This window comes from Rhipicephalus sanguineus, chromosome 1 (genome assembly GCF_013339695.2).
Source record: "Rhipicephalus sanguineus isolate Rsan-2018 chromosome 1, BIME_Rsan_1.4, whole genome shotgun sequence".
NCBI lineage: Eukaryota > Metazoa > Arthropoda > Arachnida > Ixodida > Ixodidae > Rhipicephalus > Rhipicephalus sanguineus.
In genome coordinates, this window is record NC_051176.1 from 134,363,222 (window position 1) to 134,386,661 (window position 23,440).

The 23,440-nt window shown below is 40.8% G+C and overlaps 1 protein-coding gene across 4 annotated transcripts in view; it reads left to right on the forward strand.

The window, feature by feature from the left end:
- The window catches only part of LOC119398588 (uncharacterized), a 44,176-nt gene extending 21,625 nt beyond the window's left edge, over window positions 1-22,551 (forward strand). For 2 of the 4 annotated variants that reach the window (XM_037665425.1, XM_037665433.1), the window contains exons 6-10: window positions 1,941-2,104; window positions 2,180-2,241; window positions 4,215-4,340; window positions 10,677-10,812; window positions 11,667-22,551. In XM_037665425.1, coding sequence (XP_037521353.1) covers window positions 1,941-2,104; window positions 2,180-2,241; window positions 4,215-4,340; window positions 10,677-10,812; window positions 11,667-11,769 — 591 coding nt within the window. In that variant the 3' untranslated portion in view covers window positions 11,770-22,551. The remainder of the gene's footprint in view (window positions 1-1,940; window positions 2,105-2,179; window positions 2,242-4,214; window positions 4,341-10,676; window positions 10,813-11,666) is intronic. The other 2 variants (XM_049416573.1, XM_037665439.1) reach the window with 2 other exon arrangements.
- The last annotated feature ends 889 nt before the right edge of the window (window positions 22,552-23,440 follow it).

The window sequence follows — 23,440 nt, forward strand, 5'->3', positions numbered from 1 at the left end:
CTAAAATGCCCTTCACGGAACCCATTTTGAGAACCCATGGTATAGAACGACACATAAAATGGGATGAAGTCTAAATGGCAGCGTCGGCAAAGTTGTATACATTTTGATTTGTCTATTGTGTTGTTTGGTCCTCTCCAACATGCGCGAACCAGTAGAGTTCAGTGCACTCAATCGCAAAATCGTGTTGGCATATAGCTTTGCTTTTCGGCACTGCATCATCAACACTGCCTTGTGTGATACTCTGATTGCTATGAATGTGCTTTTCACGCATGCATATATCTAGAGAGTGTAATAAAAAACTCCCAGTTTATCGCTGTGGCATTGATATCCTGTGTTTACATCTTACGCCATTCGGCATCACTGAGCGAAGTAGACAGTGACACCATTTTGTTGATCCTTCTGTAGTCTGAGCAGTGCAGTATGTGAGAAGTCTCGGCATTTCCCATCCATCTGCTGAGGATCACTTGAGCTTCTCTGTGCATTGAGAAATTCAGTGAGCATGTAAAGTCTCATGAAAATGATTGCACACCAACACACTACTTTAAAATTTTTTTTATTTTATAAGGTCCTTTACAGGCCCCATGGGGAGCATTGACTAAGGGTGGCATCGTCGAACAAATGACAAAAAAAAACAAAAACGAAAACGACATGAGAGTCAGAATTGCTTACAATAGTAATGGGCTTGCAGTACAGTATTACAAATAAAACTATGGAAAAGCAATGCTAAGAATAGTCAGAAAAATAATGGAAAATAAAGCTCATGGTAACAAAAAAACCAGCGCATTGCTCACGCTTAAGAAAAGGAACAGCAAGAAATGCACAAAGCTCGAGCACATAAACAAACAACAATACATAAGCTACTAAAGTCTGCTTGCAATGCAGTGCCAAAATTAAGATAAAAGCAACATAAACCCTAAATGCACCGTGTATAAAAAAAAAAAGCAGTTCATGGTAGCATACAGAATGGCACAATCCTCGCACAAAGGAAAAAAAATGTTTGCGTGACACATTACAACGTAATAATGATATATGTACAGATGAACATATTTGTTATGATTAAAACTGCAGGATCAGGGCTTGCCTAAATTTATCTTTATCCATTTGCACGACAGTGCAGTTAGAAAGCGAATTCCACATCTGAATAGCTCGTGTCTAAACAGGGAAGTTAAATGTATCAGTGTTCCCATTGATTCAACTGAAAGTGAAACCATTATAAAGTCATCGTGACATGCAAGACGCGCATTCCAGTGGCAAATTTGGCAAGTTTGGTTAGTTCATCTGATGAACGCATCTAAGGAGCAAGGACAAGGGTACCCTTTTACAATCAGTGATGCCACCGCACAGTCAAGCTTTCTAATGTCAAGATGACAAAGCTTCATGACCATTAAAGGAGGTACTTAAGGATTCTGGCCATGTGCTCCACTGTTTATTTGAGGCCAATAGCAGTACCTCTAGCAAAACAGGCTTTTCTTCTTATGATGCTTGGGGCACTGAACTGCATGTTCTTTGACCCTCTACTTTGCACTGCTGTTTACTATGCCACTCGGAATGCATTACGTAACCCTACAGGGGCTACGTCATTTTACAGCAGGATTGTTCAACAGCCCCCCTTCCCCCTTGAAATCTGGCTTGTGCATATATACATGCATGCATACAAATGTACACACGACCATACATAAGGTATGATTGAACACTCCCCCCCCCCCTTGAAAAAAAATGTCTGGCTGTGCCCCTGTTTTACAGTACTTGGCTGTTCTATGCACTGCTAATTTTAGTTCACGCCAATTGTGCACTTTGCAATATTTGCTAGAATTTCATATGAGCAGCAGTCTCAGTAACTCTATGCTGCCATATTAAATTCATAGTTGTACATAACTGACAGATTACTAACCCTCTGTTGACAGAGCTAGCATCCACAATGATTTTGTTGTGCCTTGCAGCTGGCCTTTCACCAAGAAGATGCTTTGGAACTTGAAGAGGAAGCCAAAGCACTGCCAGACACTGTTGAGGCGCCTCCAATATCTGCAGGCCAAAGGGTTGTCATGCGATCAAAGCTCTCCAAAGAAGACAATTGGACAGGCGCTGATCACAATGCTTGGGCACTGTGCGTTGGTGTATTAAAAAGTTTGCATGTTTTAGAGAAGAAAATTTTGCTTATTTGTTCTTCATAATGCTGCAGTGCGGGGGAAGAGGAAATCCTGAATGCTGCAAAGCTGCGGTGCCAAGGACACCTACCCAGCTGTGAGTAGCCTGTGTAAATCATCCTCGTATAATGAGTGATGTCTGGCTGTCGTAATTGCTGCTGCTATTGGAGTGCTGGTTTAACAATCAAATAGCAATACATTTATTTGTCAATGTTTAGTATTCTAAGAAAGCGCTTCCTCAGGGACAATTTTTCCATATCCTCATTTATGTTACATACATGAGTAACTACCTGTTGTTTGCCTGTAAACTTAGACATGTTATTGCTGCTGCTATGTATGCTTCTGATGGACATGTCACACCATAAAATGAATCCATGACAAAAGTTGTACGATATTATTTTCGGGGTTTCATTGCACAGCCAAGCGTGCAGGATATAGGTGTGCAAAGTTCTGTTTAGATACCTGTATAAGTAAAGAAAATTAAGTTTAGCTGACCTACAGCAATCACAGAAGAAGAAAAATTCAGGATACCTAATTAATTCCCCTGATGCATAGCTCATCTCCTGTTGCCTCTTGTTTTTGTCTAGTTTCACCCATGTAGGACATCACTTTCTTTCTTCTAGCTTGTTTTGCAATACCAGCCCTTTTCGTGAGCGACCAGTGATTTGTGAGACAAGTTCTGAACATATTTAGAATATACTGCTGATTTGTGTTCAAGGCTCCTATCAGCATGTGAGCCAAATATTATTTCAATGCATGCAGCAGAGAATTTACAATTTCATTAAACAAGAGCCAGAAATCGCTTGCTCTTTCCTCTGCAATGTCACCACCAGCTACGCAGCAAGTGGGCCCAACTGCATAGCAAACTGGCTTGACAGCTATGGCTGCTTTCATGATTGCCATCACATCTGAACTTGATATTCAAAGAAAAACAATGGAAAATAAGGTGTCTAAGGCCATGACATGTAGCGACCTAACTTTTGATAGCATATCACCCCTTTCCCACAACCCTGTGTCGCTTCCCATGCATTTGTAGTTACAAAAGGAGAGAGAAGGCATGTGGCTTGTGCAATAACTTCACTTATACTTGACAGCTTTGAACGAACATTTTTTGCAGCAAGAAATTCTTGAAGCAACTGTGGTGAGATCATTCATAACTGTGACAGATTCTGTAGGTTTCCTATATGGCCAGGCTCTATTCTAAATTGTTTTAGCATACAGGGGTGGAACAGGACTCCTGTACCATTCGCATCAATTTTTTTCAGAGCAGCAAGAATGCACTTTCGCATTAAACACTCAGAATCATTGACTCGAAAGCAGCAAAGAAGCTGCCATCACCCAGTAAGGCAGCTTGTGGTCTCTAGCACTTTTTGTCCTATTTGCAGCAAAGTGTGGCTAGTGATAATTCCTTTCTATTGGCTTTATATAAATGCCCTTATTACAAGTGAAGATGTTAGCTCTGCTCTTCTCCTTCACCTGCATTGTACTTTATGTGAGCAACACACTAGTGAGGCAGATGCATAATCTTGAAATGCAAGTCAATTTCTGGGAGTTTCAAATTTAAACTCTGCAGGCATATTTTGACTGAGAGCTTTACTACTACAGGGCCCACTCGGAGGCAATCACTTTCGAAGATATCACTTGCAATGTGCCCTGATTGGCCGGTTGAGGAAAGGCGGGCAAGTAGTCACTTCGATCGTTGGACAAACGAGATTCTGTCATGCAGAGTGGCCACGTCGTTGAAAATTACTGTTTCAGAATATGGCCCTAGCACAGTCACAGGTCAAATTCAGCTGGATAAGCATCACGAACATGATATTAATAGGGAGCTCAGTGTAAGTGAATAATCGTTGATTAATTTGATTAACTGATTATCACCTTAATCCTTTAATGCGTTTTATTAATTATTTGCCTTAGCTCATCGGTTGTGCGAAGGCTGTTCATTGTTCACTATGAATGCTGTTCACATAGTGCACGGAATTAATTTTTCCCACTTTATTTGTGTGTATGCATGTTCGTCAATTGGCACTCTAGGCTTGCACTGCATTTTGAGGCTACCATTATTTACAGTGCAACTGAGTGCCACAAACCGGCTTGCAGGTCCCCAGTTTCAAGCAAAGGCTTGGGAGAAGGAGCGAGAACGACTGAATAGCAGCCCCCACTCTTCACTTGACTTGGAGTGGGAGAATGAAGTTGGTAAGGCAAGATTTACAATTGTACAAGATTACTCTCTCCCATGTTTAGTTTCCTGGCACACTTTGTTTCTGGCCTTTGTTTCTCTCACATTTCGTTTCTGACACATTGGAAGGCTAGTTGGTTAGAATTCATGTAAAGAATTTGTAAGGTTGACTGAACGAGGACGGAGAAAGAAAAGAGACACAGACACAGTGTGTGTCTGTCTGCCCTCACTCAGTGTCATTTACACATTCGATCATTAAAGGAACACTAAAGGCAAAATTACAGTTTAGGTCAGGGTGAAATGCTAGCGCTTGAGAGTGTCTAAAATGTCAATATTATGCAAAGCTATGCTTCAGCAATCAAGCAATCAAGGTAAATGTAGGACACGATTCGTGCCACCAGTGGGACATTCTTGCCCAGTGACACAGTAGGCCCTCAGTACATTTAATGGCTAGCACTCAATCTACCCATAATAAAAAAAGGTAATTGCAGTGCATTACAAGACTGAATAAACTGCAGCTTGTGCATTTCTGTTTTATTCATGGAAAAAAAAGAACTCCTTTGACGTCACCCTTAGAAACGACATGGGTGGTCCAAAAGTTCAGTTTCGCTGGGCTGTGCTCCGCTGGCACAGTATTGTCTCAGTGGCAGTTTCGTTATCACATACTGCTACACGTGCTTTGCTCGCCCGCGAAACTCGCTCTAACTGCAAGTTCGACAAAATGCTGTGTCTATGTGATGTAAGATGCCCAAATGGTGTACACCGCTTGTTCAACAGCAGTTCACACTATGTATGACGGCAAATATGTGCCTGGAGCATCTATATTTTATTTTATTTTATTTATTTAATACTGCCAACTTGTTTTACTAGCCATAGGCAGGAGTGGATTGTACAAAAGAAAATAGTGAGCAATCTGTGAAAACAATTCGTGTTGAACAATCTTTACAGCATGTGAAGCACAGGAAACAATGGGTCCGGTAAAACACACACGATAATATACAGGTGAAAATACTAGCAAGAAAATACAGAGATCACAGAGAGAAATATTGACAGTTTAGAACAAATAAAAATAACTACAAGGGGGGAAAAAAAGACAAGAATGTGTAAAAGAGCACATGTTCACACAGTAGTCTGCTCAACAACGAAAAGAGGGGTGTTATCACTTTTATTTCAACATCGTACGCCATATAATCGCTATTGCAATATAAAATAAATCTCTTCTACTCTGTTGCCATTCTGCTCTCTTAATCTTTTGACATAGTTTAAGCGTGACTTTTGTTGATTCAGTTACAGCTCTCTTATTAATTTCAATAGGGGATCTTGTCTGGACTAAGTGGTAGGGGAAGGTAGCTGCTGTGAAGCCCGTCTAACATGACCCTCGGAAATAGTTGGCTTTAGCTCATAATTCATCATCTTCACAAAGCTCATCCTCTATTTCTTTTTTTAGACAGATTTTCTGTGCATTCCATCTATCTTTTCTTTGTCATCTTCCCATTGAGATGCTTTGCTTGCTTGCCATCGACAACATTTTTATTGGTTAAGAAACACCACAGACAGCCGGTGACTCTACCTTTCGAGAACATAGCAGAGTGCATGAGAGCGACTACTTCTTTAGTCACAGAGGCATTTGGCTGCCAGGCTTCGGCCATCTGCACAGGGCCTCTCCTGATTTCTTCTTAAAGGAGTACTGACCTGAATTTTAAAATTTTTCGGGTTGTTGCTCTAAATGAAAGCACGGGTGTAGAGAACCCTAAAAAGAGTGTCGTGGTGCCTGGGGATGCATTGCATATATTTTTAATACCGCTTCTTTCAACCAGCAGTTTCGGTTTCGGTTTCGAGAGGGCGGCTTCATAGTGACGTGTCAAGTCTGCCCGTGACGTCACAGGCAGACTGCAACCCACGAAATATGCACCTGCTGTCCTTTGCTGTCAGTCGAACGTGGTTCATGATGAGTGAACTGTCGTCCAGTGCCTCCGACAGCGATTTCTATGATTTAGGCTGCACGCAGAACCCAGACTTCGCCAACCAAGTGAGCTGACTTGAAACGTCATAGGGCTCTCCATGCGGTGAAGCTGCCTTGCAGATGCTGGGAGATGAAAACTTTAAAATCAAACTTAAATATTTATACGTGTTTCCCGGATGCGTTGTGGGGAGAGTGTTAACACTACATGCCAAGGAAACCAAAAACGTCCGTTTTGCTGCACTTCAAAATCGTGTCAGTACTCCTTTAAATGGGCCCTGCAACACTTTTTCAGCATGATCAGAAAACGCTGCCGATCGGTAGCCGAGAACACGCGAGCCAAACATTATAGCACAGCACGCGGCCTGGTAATTAGGTACAATAAATTCTCAAAGTCAGCTAAAAATCACTTCCTCTTCTCTCGACAAATGATGCTATTTACTCGAAATCACTGCATCATTGACTCAAGTTTCATGCCATTGGATGATTTGAACACTGCGCGCACGGTAGTTACTGCGGCTGCCGCGAAAGGCCGCCACTTGCTGGTGTGCGCGTTTAAAGAAAAAAAAAAGAAAAGGGGCTCAAGGTCACGAGGCACACATGACGTACCTTCTTCCCCCTTGCCATCCCTCCCCGCTTAGCTTCCAGCGCTTTCGTCGTGACAAGAGTATAGACAAAGCAATTAAAGCATGCGACAAATCTTTGTAACTCCACTTGTACTGGACGGATTCTAAAAATTTTTGGGGCAGTCGATTCATGAGGCAATAAGCTCCTCTAGTGAAGCCATTCCATGGCTACTTGGAAAAGTGTTGCAGGGCCCCTTTAAGTTTTATCCGACTGTAGCTTTCCACCTTACTGTACATGACACCATTATATTTCAGAGTACTACAGTGGCGGTCCAATTGTGCCATTTTGCTAGGATTCCATCTGTCTTCACTTGTTGCACCCATCTGAGTGCATCTTGTGCAACTTTGCCAAAGTTCACAGTGTTTGCAGTCTTGCACAGCATTGAACCGTTTCAGGTTCAAAGCGTTTTTAGTTGGGCACCAAACTACCCAACACCTTTCCAGATTCTCCCGGAAATTCTCCCCTCTCCCTCTTTCTACCGATGTGCTTTTTCTCATTAAAGCACAAGAGTCTATGGATCTAAAAAGTATTAGCGCCAGTGTGTCTGTAGGTGTATGGCCTCCATCATTGACAGTTTGGCATGTTGTCTTTAGTCCCAAAGGTAATTGCCCTTGATGAAGAACTCACAATTACAGAAAGACAAGTGGTATAGTATAATTTTTTTCTTTTTGCGCCACTGCTTGCGTCGTAATGTTGTGCACACCAACTATACAGCTTCTGCTTCATAGGTCCCGCATGCTCTAAATGGTATCTTCGTGCAAATGAAGCGTTGGACGTGAAAAATCTTATTTATTTTTTGAAAAATGTTGCTACAGTAGAACCCCGCTGTTACGTTCCTCACTGCTGCGTTTTCCCGGCTGTTACGTCGTTTTCCGCCGGTCCCGGCATAGCTCCCATAGGATACAATGTATTGGGAACCCCGCTGTTAAGTCATAACTGTCGGACCGTTCCCGTATGATACGTCGCGAAGTGTGCCCGGAGCCGACCGAGTGACTACCAAAGAGAGCGGCCATGGTGCATTTTCACGCAGCTTGGCCTCGTTTGACCGTAATATTAGCCGCATGAGAGGGGCAAGCAACAGAATCTTTCAATTGATGCAAACAAAAGCATGGCCTTCGAGATTCGAATTGCAAAGATGGCGTCTATGACGTAACTGCTCGCGAAAGCAAGGCCTTCGAGATTGGCATTTACTATTGGCAAAAGCATAGCCTCTGAGATTTGCATTGCACAAACAAGGCGTGTATGACGCAATTGCTTGCGAAAGCAAGGCCTTCGAGATTGGCATTCACTTCTGCCATCGCGTTGGCGTAGACTCATCATCATCGTTATTTGTCGGAGAACGGGAGGAGTTCGAGCTGGTTGGAGCTCGCATGGTCGTGCGTGCGGTTCGCGGTCGGACTCGCCGCGCCGGTCGTGATTGCGTGTGCTTAGTTCTTTCATGCCTACAGCTGTTGGTGTTAAAAAAATCACATACGTTGATTACATTTCTGTGGATGAGGCCGTCCTAAGCTCCGCGTTTCTATCCATCGACTAGATCGCGGCTGAGCGCGCCAATTTTCGAGCTGCTCATAAGAATTGAAATAAAATTCTGTACCACTAAATATTTTGCCGTTTTTCCTGTTTTTCGGCTCTTACGTTTCCCGTCTCTTACGTTTATTTCCTACGGTCCCTTCAAAAACGTATCAGCGGGGTTCTACTGTAGTATGTTATCACACTGTTGAATGTTCCATAATATACTCATCCTAACGCAAAGGCATCCGTGTAGTCTGCAACCGGCATGGAGCTGTGCCATTCGTGTGCATTGAAGCACTTGTTGCATGCTGTTGTAGTGCTGTGTCAAACCACCATGCATGCTGTTGTAGTGCTGTGGCAAACCACCATGCATAGAAACTAGGTCATGCCATCACCAGAGCATCATAAGCCACAAATAATGCATGACCATTCACTCATGTGGCCGTTATAAAATTCTGTTTGAACAACCAATATCGTCATAAGGCAGCAGCAATTATTATTATTATTATTATTATTATTATTATTATTATTATTATTATTATTATTATTATTATTATTACTATTATTATTATTTGGTTTGGATACATATAAAATACGAAGACACCGAGGAAATAGGGAGGGAACAGGCTGACAACTGCCACCTAAAGGGGCACAGTCAGCAGCAGCAAGTGACTGACAACTCGCTTCCAGCTTGCAAAACTTCCTAATTTATTCCCACTTATGTTTTACAACGTGTGCTCGCAGGCATGAATTAAAGGTGCTTAGCTTGGCCACCGACTGCAAATCACACAATTGTGGCAAGTCTTGAGTGACGCTGCCACGTGGGTCTCTCACTGCTTACAGACAACCAAAGTGTGGAAGTAGCAGGCAGTGGCTTCTTTAAATCTATAATGCAATACACATTTTTTTTTCTCAAAATGTGTAAATTGTTCAGTTTATTGGGGGCCAAGGGGGGATGGGCTTGCATTAGTCCCAAGAACTCGCCAAACCCTAAAATGTCCTTTGTGGAATCCACTTTGAGAACCCTTGCCCTTGTTACGTCCTTCCTCTTGGCAAGCATCAGACCGCCATCTTGGTCTATCTCAAATATGCTTCACAGGAATAGGGAATATGTAATGCGGTAAGCCTCCTGATAGTCTGTGAAGTAGGTCGTCGTCCATTATTTGAGTGTGTATACTTGCTGCTGCATGTGACGTATGCATTTTGGAATTATTTGTGCACCTAATAACAGTTAATAATTATTGAATGCAATGAAGCATTACCCATACCAAGTTAGGCCGATGACAGATTGTACTGTACACGTAAGCAACATGGGCAATAGCAAACAGAAGATTCTCATTTTCAACATTTTTTTTAATGGTTAGGCTGCAGGTTTTCTGTTACGTTTGCTGTTTGGAATGATATTTTTGCACCGGTTGCTCGCAGAAACCGTACACATCGTATTCACACTAGTCTTTAATGCTTCACCGCAACGCACATCTTTGATATTGCGGTGAAGCCAACATATCGCATTCTGTGTGAATAAACCCGATTAATGGCTGCTTTCCGACTGTTGGCCTAGTCTGTTCCGTTACATTACAATAGCATTTCCTATTTTTATGGTAATAAGAATCTGTACCAAATAGTTACACGCTTAGTGCGATAAACTATATTAATTATTGCACTTCACAGCATCTGTGTACAAGAATAGTGCTTTTTTTTAGCAGCACTCTTGAGGAAATTTGTACATTTTTTGCAGAGTGGAGCACTGAGGATGCTCTTCATTTGTGTTTTAAGGAGGACTGATGTAAGCTTAGTGAATCAGATGGTGATATCAGAGCTCAGAGAAGGTGTGTAATAAGTGTTTGGACAGGCTGCAAACATCCTTAGAACAGAGCATTGAAGAAAAAAAAAGGCAGTGAAGAGGACCCTAGGGGAAACTGTACTTGATGTGGTTGCTGACTATGTGAAGCTGACTGGAGGCTGTACACTGAATATGCCATACCTTATGAATGAAGAACATTTTGTAAAAGAAAAAAAATCGCTTGCTATGCATTTGTTCACAGAGCTCATTCTAAGTGGCATCCATAACATGTGGAAGGGTTCCTGATGGGAACTGTAAATTGGATAAATGCTTGTGACTGCCAAAGGGCTCTTATGTGTCCTGTAAATTAATTATAGGGATGGAAGCTTGCATGACTTGGTGCACATGCATTGATTGTGTAAGTCTGGAACCTGTTCGTGTTCCTTCTTTTTTCTTTCCTGCTTACTAAAGGGTTAACACCACCACAGCAATGTGCGTCTGCTGCCGACGATGACTTCGTGTATGTCCCTGGGGCGGACACGTGTAGCAACCATTCGACTCCACTGTCCAATGAAAATGACCTCGAATGGGATGGTGACCTCTCAAGGTACATTAACACTGCATTCCAGCAGTCCTGCCTGTGGTTAGGGTGTAAGTGTGTGAAAAGAATAACACTGCATATGTTCTTTCTAACATTGGCTCTATGCACAGGCTTTAGGGCAGGGGATAGTGGTTTCATTCTCTGCTGTGGTGGCCTTATTTTGATGAGGGCAAAACGCAACAGTGCTTCTATAATAATTAGATTTAGTTGCATGATAATGAACCCTGAGGTATCAAAATTAATGCAAAGCTCATTACTGCGATGTGTCATAGCAGGTAGGGATGTGGGCACTTCGGACCCTGGAATTTAGTTAGTGATTAATCACTCAAACTTGAAAAGGAAGTTGGCAGTGTCTGTGGCCAGCCGTTGAAATAACAGCTAAGAAAGTGAGTACTGGTAGACACAGACATAAAAAAAGACACATGTAATACGCACGTCATTTTATGTCTGTATCCAGTTCACTTTTTTTTTTAGCTATTCTTATGAATTATCAGTGTGCCCACGTAGCTGCTTTGGCAGGTTCGTGTCTTGCCTTTGTGATCTTTTTCTTTATTTTAGTAAGAGTTTTTCTATCATATGCTCATATATAATATTTGAATTTGCTTGACAGCGACCACTTTTTTGCAATTGGCAGGATGTTTCGGGCACATAGCCATCTAGTACCTCGATTAACAATTTTGCCTGTGCTGGTACCTGTGCCAAAATATTAATTGCTGTTTTCAACATCACATTTTTAATTCATTTCTGTTTAGGATGAACAGTGACACTCAGTTGAAAATGAGGTATAGGTTTCAGGGCGGGGGTATACTCTTTAGGTCATTGAATGATTTGTGTCGAACTATCATTATCATTTGCTGCAGTGTCCAGATTGGAGGCTTTGACATGGAAACAGAACAGCTGATCTCAGAAATTGAACAGATGACTGCAGATGCCCTGAAAGAACCCTCTGGTGCTTCCAGATGACCATCTGTGCACTATCTAGACAGGTGCGCCTGTTGAGGACTGTCTACTGTATTTTTGTGGTGCGTGTGCCTGTGTGTGTGTTTTTCTGTGTGTCTGCAGTGGCACATACTGCTTGCTGTTATGCTTGTGTTTATCTTCTTGAACATCACACTGTGGTTGTAACGTTTGCATGGGCACGGTAGCCAGCAGTCTGCCAGGCTAGCACAGTGGGTCCAAAGTTATATGACTAGCCTGATTCAGTGCAACTTTGGTCTGAAGCATAGTTGTCTTTGTCAACCGAGGATGTGAATATGCTCCACTTAGCCTAAAGGTTTTTTGTGAACTGCATTACACCTCCCATGCTCATTCTGCCTCAGGCAGCTTGTAACTCATTGGTTGGTGGTGGCTGCACTATTGGTGCATACCTAAGAGGCCGGCTGTCGCTAAAACCTGGAAAAACATAGAGGGGCCTTGTGATCTGTGTGAGAGATAAATTTAATTTATATTATTGTTACACCGCTGGTCATATTTTTAAAGCTGTATTGAAATCACGTGCAATGTGCTACCAATTCAGCTACAGCAGTGGACGCATTCTCCTTTTTGTTTGAATAAAGATTGGTGTGTAAATATAGATGCTACACCATGAGATTGTTAGGCTGTACTTTTTATGAAAATGTCGGCAGATATTACCCATTCTCAGTACTCTTACCTTTTCTTAGCTTGTGTCATAGTGAAGATTATGCAATCCTGGTTCTGCTGGTGCCGTTATGTACCATCCGCCAGTATGCCCTTGCGATTGTCCGCAGTGCACCCAATGCCCTCAATCCATTCGGGAGTTCCACATTTGTTGCCATGGTCTGGAATGACACTGGTTGTCACCTTTGAGAATCTAGGATGCATAATCCTGCACATCTCTTCAGGAATCATTTGAAAGGAGAAAGAGCCACTGTTGTAGTTGAACCACCAGCATTGCACACAGTATGCAGAAGTTTTGGATTTGGACTGGGGTGCTATGTAGAGCGATGCCTTATGCTTTATTCTATGCTAGTATTATCATCCCCCACTCGTGGCTGGCTGATCACATTGATAATGCAGACAAACAGCTGCTCTGACCGCTGGCCAAGCACGAAAAGCATTAGCATCGGAAAATGCATCGCTCCACGATAGCACCCCTGTATAGGCAGTTTGTTTTCTTAGAACATGAGCTCATTGTGTCTATCTTTGTTTTAGAAACTGTTGGCCCTTTCAGTATATCACCTAATGCCCCCATTGCTAATGGCATTCTGAGCTGTCTTCTGTTACAGTGTGCGCTTAGAAAAAGTAATTGATAAAGCAAAGTGAAGAAGAGTTTATAACTCATGTGGGCTGGAATATACCGAGATGTCGAGGATCTTCCTGTGATCTGTTTTACCTTTTATATGCATAAGGAAATGTTTTATCAAGCGTCAAGCAGCCATATTTTCCGGTGTGTGAGATATTAAGTACTGGGGTGTAGCATGCGAATACAGTAGTATGCCTATCTGTTCTACTCCAAGAGTATTCCACTTGGCAAGTTCCTCCAGGGTTGTTCAATTATAACCATGACCTGTGTCATAGTGACACCATAAGGGTGGTTTACAGTCACTGAACCTACGCATTGCAAATTGCTTGTGTGGCCAGGGCCAGTCTTAAAAGCAGGCATCACATTGCAAAGCTTTAGGTGCACGTTTCTTTTGATTTTCAGTGCCACCTTTCAAAATTTGTAGTAACAGGCCCATTGTATCTCCATTATCTATGCTCATTTTGTTCTTTTGGAAAAATATTTTCTGTTCATATTTTTCACAAGTAGCCTTTATGAGTAGCCGGCGGCTCAGGAAAAGCCGCTGTAAAGGATTTAAGCGGGTTCTGGGTCTGCCAGTGTACAAATTGTATCACGAGCGAAAGTGCATTGATACCATTTCTGAACATTGGATCTTGACCATCCAGCAGCATATATTTGCTAGGGTCAATTTTCTTGTTTCCAACTCGTTTCTGTACCATGGAATTCAAAAAGTAAAAGGTGTAGAAAGAAAACACCACATTGGTAACTTGTGAGTGTGCCTGCTCTGCAGTGTGCACATAGGTATTGTCAAGGGAGAAAAACTAAAAAAAAAAAAAACATTATAGAAAAAACATACCTTGTAAATTGGAATTTCCTGCAGTGCATAAGCAGGTGATCACTGGAAAAGTTGTGATATGGAGGGGTATGCATACATACGCCATTTACAACAGTTAAATGCAAAGTTTACAGTTGTGCTATAGCTAAAGCTTGACCTGACAGATGTATGGGTCCCAGAGACAGGATTTTGATGAAGACGCTGCAGTGTTCTGGCAAAGCTTTGCCACCAGTGGGAGTCCACTCAGCACTCAAAGTACCACAGCCCTTTGTAACAGTTGCTAATTTATGTCAAGAAGGTTAGTAATGTGGTTTTAGTGCTTTTATAAGTGCCATATTTACACGAGTAATGTTGGCATTTTCTTCTTTTTTTTTAAAGACAAGAACTTGCTAATTGGAAATAATGTTTAACGTGTATGCAAGTTAACTTGCATGTGCAATGATAGCCATTCTTGTCTGTTGGTGTCATGAAAGGGAGAAGGATGAACGTCTATTATGCTTGATGTGTGCTCGTACTTTCAACAAATGTATTTGTGTAGCAAGTACCATGACGACTGCCATACTGGTCTTGCCTCATTGCTATGTAGCAGCATTACTAAGGCCTCAGTCCTCCTACATACTAGACTATTCTAGGCCTCTTTAAAACCTTTATTTAGGCAGAAACATTCCCACTACAACTACCCTTAGCTTTGTGAGGCTGTACAGTGTACTTGTGCAAGCTAGTGCAAACCAACTAGACAAGTTTAGCGCTTTATAAAACTTGTAGCTTGTAACTAGAAAAAGTCTGGCTCTTTACCTTCTTCTCACCTACGATAGTTGTTGGTTGAAGGTCGTCTAGGTATTTGATTCTTATCATTTCCACTTAAATAAATTATTTCCACTTTTATTCAGATATACACCATGTCGTATGGCGTTATTTGTTGTACATGTAGTAAATTAGGCCTTAGAGTGACCTACACTTAAAACTGTTGTAGAAAATTGTGTATCTGAAATTTTTCTGGTGTTAATTTTCAAATTAGTGCTCATTCAAGGTGTCCTCTGTGGGAAAATTGAATATACATATTGTTAAAGTTGCTCAGCTGTATATTTGTTAAAATGTTCCCATCCTAAAATTATTCAGTCATATCAGGTGTTTCTTTTGATGCAGAACATTTTTTTAAAGAAATTGCCACTGCCATTTTTGCAGATTGGCTATGTGACTAGGTGGACATTAACAGCATTAAAATTTTGCCTAATAAAATTGCAAAATATCAAATATGTGCTGATTAACCTTTTCTTTGCTCACCTGCTGCACATTCTGTAGTTATAAAATAAAAGCTGAGAAGTCATTAAGCCATGTCTGTCTGCTTAGTAGTAATCCTATGACCTGTGTTTCTGAGACATGCAACCTCAAAATTTGCTATGAAATACATAGGTGTTCCAGTTAACAGTTTCTAAGAGTTATGCCTCATACAGTTAGAGATTGTCTTGACTGCAATGCCGAGGCCTTTTTTTTTTTTTCAGATTTTGAAGAATCTTAGAGAGTGGTGCTAGTCTTAATATTTCAATTTCAAATTTCAATTTCAAATTTCAACATTGGAATTACGATATGTGCATGAAATGAGTAGTTAATAAAATTAACAGTGAAATCTTTCTTGCTGCTAATGTCTGCCAAGTAATGTAACCTATTTGCAAGAATTGCAGGGGCCTAGTAGCACCTGGTATATTAATTATCGTGTGTTTGTGGCACTCAACTCTAGCGATTACTAGAAGAAGAAAAAAATTGCACTGCTTCAAATGCCAACACCAAAATATTACCTCATTTTTATGCTCTTTAATGATCACTAATTATGGATCAAAAACCTATGGTGTAAGATTTTATCCCATCTTGCATTTTTAGGAAATGCATCCGAATTTTAGTTTTGGTGTGTTATAATGTTGGATGTTGCCTATGGTGCTGAATTAGACATGGAGAGTGCAGTTTATCATGAGGACAATTGTAATTACGCTGTGCCACGTAATTTTGAAAAAATTAGTGTCTTACAGACAGTGCAGTCTTTTCATTATCTTATAGTAGAATATAAGGAATCATATTTATGTATAGACACTTTGCAGTGAACTATGTATGCCACTAAAATCAAAGTGTTGCCACCAGGTACATTTATTCATGGGTGGTCTTGTGTGAAGACTAAATACACTGCTAGTGGCAGCCATTTGCAGCACGAATCCCACTGGCAGACTCTATAGTACAGTACATTTAGTGAGGAAGTTTTGCATGGTGGAAACGGAAATTGCAATGTCACTGAGTGTTAAAACATTGATGGACTTAACAGAGTCACTGAGCTCATACAACTGCTTACTCTTATGTATTGAATTGCACAATTGCAAACAAGCAAAATGACTTGTAAGCGCAGCCATGAAGATCAACTGTTGGATTGTGAAATAGTGTCTTACACTGAAAAATGGAAAAACACTACATGGAACAAGTGGCAGTACTCAGAAACACAGTTGATGAATTGCATCTTATAAATAGTGCAGTTGATGAATAGTGAAGCTTACAAATTTCTGAAAGAACCTCCACACCTTTCTTAGCCACAATGGCAGTGCTGATGTAGTGGTTAAGACAGCCGAGCACACTGAGTGAAGCTAATCTAGTTGCCTGTGGTGTTCAGAGCGCTTTGCAGTGCAAGCTTCTGCTATTCCACTTTTATGCAAGCAATATTCAGCTGAGCAGCATGCTCTGGCTTCATTGATGGTGAAAAAAGAAAAAAAAAATTGGTGAACAAATATTTAAAAGTGGCCACAATACCCAGAAATGCAATTTGTCGCAATAGCACAATAAGAACTTCAGAATGCTGTATGGTCTTGCCTCCATGAAGTCAAGTACGTACTTAATAGCAAACATGAACATTATAGCTGATGTGGAAAAAATATGACTTGGAAAAGACTTCCCTTGTTGGTGTACTCTGTTCTAGCCATACACATGCTACATTTAGCTTTTTTGGCCATCCAAATAAGTCAAATGATTTCTGTTGAATCAGAAACATGTGCGAGGCTGAATGTGCTTGTGTTTCTCAATCAGCTTTTCTAAAGTACACTGGAACTCTTGGTAAAATGGCCCTGGTTGTGCCTCCATCCTGAAAGGCAAGGTTCCTTTTAATGCATAGCACCTTTATATTGTTCCCACACTTTTTTTTAATAGCGTGTTCGGTTGTTATTGTTTTCTGGAATTGTAATTTTTCCAAACCTTTCCTTGCTGTAGCCCAGTTTCTCTCTTTGCTTCCTTCCTCAGGAAATTTACCACAGTTTTTTTTTGCTACTATGCTTGCCATAACTGCATTGTGTATGGTACAAGTTTTGCTTGCTTGGATTTGTGTTAGACTAGGCTGGGCTGTAATGAAATATTGACTCAAGACATTCTGTCAAAATAGTGTGAGCTCTTTCCTCCCATTGAAATCAACCACAAAGAAGTTGCTATGTGAGCTGTGCTAGAATATGATGGTGCGCTGACGCATTTCATTTTGAGGTGTTGTGTTGTGAGCAGTAATTCTGTGTGCCTGTAGTTTGACGTGCATGCAGCAATCGCCAACAAGGTTAACAGAGGTGTATCAAACTGGGTGTCAATCTTGGTGGATCCTGTTGATACTATAATTGTGTGACAGTGGTACCTTAGTGCAAATGTAGTTTTATGGCATAAAATTATGTGTAGGTGTCAGTCTTGCTACATTAAGTGTCCTGTGTGAACCCTTTACTCTGGGAAAGGGTATTGTAGTGGTTGCTGTGCTAGTGCACTTGTGTTGACGTCTAGTTGTGGTTTTATGATGCAGTCTGTGTCTGTGTTTGTGTACTCTAGGCATCCTCAGTATTTGAGCAGTCTCTAGATAGGAGAGGCGGCAGGGTCCATTACTGTGAATGCAAGTCACGGGGGAGGGCAAGAAAACTAGCGATGTTCTCTTCAGTTTGCCTTATCAATGGCAGGGGGGCATTAGAACAATTTGATGACTGTAGTAAGCATACCACAGTGAAAATTAGGTGGGACATGTGCAGGAGGCTTTAGAGTTAACATTTGTCGGAGGACAAACAAAAAAAATGCTACTTTTGTGTGCATTCTGCACACGAGGCCTTGAGCACGGAAATCCTCAATTTTCTATGTTCCACTTTGCATATACCTCTCCAAATGCACTCAGGGGCCAGCTTCCCTCGTGCCATGCAACAGAACAACAAAAGGGCTTTCGCAAACTGGTATGTGCAAATGTGCCTTTGCCACAGGTGTGCTTCTGAAAGACAGGAAGTTTCAGCCTGTGCTTGCTGGCCTTTGGCAGAGACAAATGCTTGTGACAAGCCATAGCAGACCAGCCAGCATGAAATGAATACTATCAAGTGCATGTGCCAGTCTGTCATACAAATTTCATGTTGATGTGTACTTGCAGAACTGCTCTTTCAAGGTCACAGCATTGAAGCACAGAAGGGACCAAACCAAAAAGCTTCCATAAAAAGCAAGTTTTAAGTTCTGCCGCTTTAGTTTTCTTGTTTATTTCAGTATTTGCACAATAGCATTGTCACAAGTAAGCTTGCTGAGCCAGCATCTTTGTTGAAATTGTCCCTATCGAGACAGTGTGGGATGAAATCTCACTTCTGTAATTTCAGCTTGTGAAAGATGGTGACTATGTGCAGGTTGTAAATTGTTGATTTCTTCCTTCACTGTGGCTGTCTGTAATTGGAAGTGACATCATTGTTTGCTCGCTGCAAAATATGTTCCATTTATGTTTCTCTTATATTAAGATGTCAAGACATACCCAGCTGCCAGTGTGATGGTCGTGCTAATCTCAATAATTAGACTTCCTCTGTCATAAAACTATATAACCTAGTATACTAGAAAGCCAGAGACATTAAATGATGTGTATTATATAATTAGACATTATAAGAGTCTGTGCTAAGTGCTCAAGGTTTCAGCTTGCCTTGTGCTCTGCGTATGCAACATGTGTAACGTACTAGTAATTGGGCAACCTTACAGCGATTGGATCTGTTCAGATTCTTGTGATGTCCTTGCATTGACTAACATACAAGTTGGAATTTATTGCTACTAGTACATATAAATTTTGCTGTCTGTGCGTTTTGCTCGTTTGAAGTTATGTTACATGTATTCCGATTATGGTGGTACATCGTATATGTTGAGCTTTTTCTGCAAGAGTACCCTGATGCTTGTTTCCTGACAGAGCTGTATTCCATAGTGGATGGCTCTATGGGCTCTAAAAAGAACTACAACTGAAAAGACTATCAAAGTGACTATCACCTCTTTGCATGTGATCAAGACAATATACTCTTTTAAATCCTATGATAAGTTGCAGCCTTGTGTATGCACAAGCAAGTGTGGTATAATGTTTGGAACTCAGTTTCAGTGTGTTTGAACAAAAGGCAGGAAAGAAGGAGTTGTGTAGACATTGTCGTGTGTATGTTTAGTGTTAACTGTACACATTCCTTGAGCGTAACTGTGTTTTGTAGTATCCCAGAATGGCAGACAGGTGTAGAAAAAGTGATACAGTAAAAGAACACAGCAGGGCAAAATGAATTATTCAGGTGCCTAGTCGTGTCACTTCATTACATCCCAAAGTAGACTGCATGCATAGTGTGTAAGACAACGAAGTAGCAAGACCTTGCTTGCTATGTGACTGGCGCATCCTGTTTGTTTTTGTTTTTGTTTTTTTTACATTCATTAGTTTTGTTTTGTGTTCGTATGGTGGACCTTAAGTTGTCTTGCCTGGTATGACATAGCGTTTATGCAAGCTGCACTCCTGCATTAACACAGCTTTAAAAGTGCAGTAATTGTTGCAATAAATGTGCACAGACAAAAACAGGTCAGTTCATACGTACTTCATTACTAGTTTTTGTTGTGTGCGATGGGTGTTCAATAAGTAATGTAAAAAAGAAAGGTGAAGAAATCATATTCCCTTCAGTAAATTTATTTTTACTACTTAATAGTACTACTTTTACTACTCTTTGGATCTCCAGTCTTGGTCCAGTAGTTTTCCATGTTTCAATCTCTTGGAAAATCAGTCTCAAGGTATTACCAATGACCTTGTCTTCTAAAAACATCTTTCTTAAGCAGAATCAGCAGAAAATAAAAAGTTATGTGGCAGTGTCATTTTGAATTAAATACAATTTTGCTATTGCAGCTGCAAATGTGCAAGCTTAAGCATTGTCTTTAGGAAAGAGGACTTCTTTTTACTACGATCTCAGCTGATTTGTTTGCAACTCTTCTGCTGTGCAGTTCAGGAGGGTTGCGTGGAATTCTGTATTTGTCACTTGTCTCCGCTATTAATAGTTGATAAAGATGATCATTCCACTGGTTCTAACTTATGGGACAGAAGTTTGGAGATTAACACAGAGACTTGAATTAAGGGCCCTGCAGTGAGTGATGGAGCATGAAATGTTGGACGTAACATTAAGAGACAGAAAGCGATCAATGTGAATCGGATAGGGGTAGCCAGTATTCGAGTTGACATTACGAAAAGATGGAGCTGGGTAGGGCATGAAATGCATAGGGCAGACAAACCAGTAGTCTTTTAGGATGACAGGTTTGGTGCCAAGGGAAGGGAAGCACAGTGGAGGATGGCAGAGAATTGTGTGGTGTGAGGAAATTAGGACGTTTACCGACGTAGATGGAATCAGCTCGTGTGAGACGGGAGGTTTAGTCCTTCATCCTGCAGTGGACACAGATATGATGATGATGGACGGCCTTTTAAGAATACCAAAGAATGGTCATTATCTTTCCAGCTGACGAAACAGAATGCACCGTTGTCACATTTTTATCAGGTGCTGACCACTGTGTGTGTAACGGTGTATCCAAACCTCATTCACAGTCGGGCATTGACACTTAAAGCTTTGTGGATTACGCTCAAGCAGTGACACTCTTTTGAAGTGTCATATCGTATGCACTTGGGGTTTATGATCAACAATCACGGAGCCTACCATGTGCTTAGTCTTTTCATTTCCAGTTTTTTATTAACATTGTTTACTCCACACCTACTTAGATTTCCAGTTTTTGCTATATTGTGTGGCTTCTATTAGCAGACTTTTATCGCAGTACAATGCATTTTTAAAAAAAAGAATTCCTCATGTATGTAGTCTCAGCTGGGTGCCCTGGGGATGGATGATGTCCAGTCACACTTAAATTCATTTAGGGCCTCTGTGTGGTCATTGACACTAGTACAGAGGCCCCGTAATATTTTACCAAACTCGGTTTTAATCTGTACAGCCATCCATTTCTTATGAAAAAAAAATTCTCACCACCACAGGAGTTCTGTCTCCATCTATCCTTTTGACAAGTACTGACACGCTTGTTTAAAATACATTTTCTTAACATTGGTGTGGATTACTGCAATGCATGTTCCTATTCACCTTCATACTATAGAGGTTATTGTGGGGTCATTCTGCAGAAATTTACATTGCTTATCGAACAACCCTCGTATGCATGAGTATAATGGGAAGGGTGACTTCTGATGACTGAGAGCGAAGAAATGTGTTTCTCTTTTAACACAGGCAGAGGATGTGTATTGTTAGAGTAGCTGTGAGCTTAAAAGAATAGTGTAGAATACTTTTCTGGTAGAGAAATGTGCCCCATAACAGGCGAAATCAGCAACGAGTCGCCTGTTGCACTGCTAGGGAGTTCAATACCAAGACGATTCATTACCTCGAGAGACCTAATCTATGTTAGAGTTTATGAAATCTCACACGAACATTGCATTAGTGAATAAAGTCATTGGGCTAGTGTTCTTGTATATAAAGTATAAGGGAGCATATACAGGAACACTACATTAGTTACATTATAGCTTAGAGCGCACTCTGACACACAGATGAAGAAGAGACACACGAAGACAAGTGCTTGTCCTCATTTGTCTCTTCTTCGTCTGTGTGTCAGAATGTGCTGTAAGCTATAATGATTCTTCACCAACTAGCCCGGTCAAAAACCTTGCTACACTACATTAGATCACCTTGTATTTGTTACTTCCTTTTACCATTCTGTTATGTTTACCCTTCTGTTACTGTCTCACGTTTGCCTACACACCTGTACACGCTTCTTCCCATACATGCATATTCGTACTCTGCCAAGGGTGCAAGAGGGTGGTTTTTTTCATAAATTTTTCTTGCTTGTTGATTCAGCCTGCGGTGCAAAATTGGGGAAAAAACGAAATATTGTGTTACACTCATGCAAATATGGTGTAGTATCAGCCTCTGAAACCTGTACTATAATGCAAGCTGTACACTAACCGAGCATTACCTCTCTGTCCTGGATACCACTCTTAATCAGTTTAGCATATATTGTCACCAGGGATCATATGCACATATCATGCCTCCATCTAATATCTAATATTCTTTACAGATTGGATAATGTGTATGGACTGATGCAGAACCTGATTGATTCTCAATTTTCATTTTTAGTTCAGGTGAAAAATATTACACTGACTGTGCTGCAAATTGCATGTAATTTATGGTGGGGCAAGTACCAGACACTGTGCTGTGGCTAATAGACAACTTTTGTATAAAGATGCTGTGTTGGTTGTTCATATTGTATTGTTGTATATCTAGTCATGTTTTGTAAACGAGTCCTTGACGTCATCATTTCTGATGTGTTAAGTGCATAACAGGTATATTTTCACCACAATAAAGAACATGCTTTGTAAAAAAAAAAAGGTGTGGTGTAATATTTTCAAGATGCACAATCTTTGAATTTTTTTTTTTTCTCTGCGTTTTGTTCATTGTAACACAAGTAAAACAAATGAGCGTTGTGAGAACGGATGACAAATGGGAAGTTGTGCATGGTAAGTACAGCTCCTTGAAGCCCTTGATAAACCCTTGAATTCAAGAAGTGCATTTTCAATACCCTTGAAAGTCCTGGAATTTTTCCCTGTCCTTGGAAAAACCTTGATTTTCGGGAGCAGTGCAGTCTAAAGTCTCTAATGCGGCCGGCTTTCCGTGGGAGATTAGCGACGATCCGGCAAACTTTTCATTTCAGAAGCAATATGCTGGTGTCAGTGCACACGCACTCTGTTTTGCAATACTTTCACAGAAAAAAGAAACACTTAATGAAGCCAAAGGCACATAGTGGGACTTCGGTGCCAGCCCCCTCTTGGTGCTTGCACTGCTTTCTTCATGCCTTGTCCTGTCATTCGTTTCACTCCCTACCCATTGTTTTACCTGGTCTTGCTTTCTCTCTCTTTCTCTTTACTTATATCCACTTTTGTGACTTCACTTTGTCTCCTTCATTTAAGCTGTTTTTTTCCATCGTCAAGTTAGCGGCACATGAAGTTAGTACACTCTAATGATGTGAAGCCCAGCTAATAGTACTAGAGAAGTCTTGGCAGCTGTTCTGAGCAATAATAATAATAATAATATATGGGGTTTAACGTCCCAAAACCACCATATGATTATGGGAGGTGCCGCTGTTCTGAACACTTGTATGTTGTGAATTACTCTAGATTTGATCAAATATAGGCATTTCTACAGTATAATAGGAAGTATATACCTAGTATAATAGTATATAGAAGTATATCGTATAATAATTTATAATATAATTGTAAG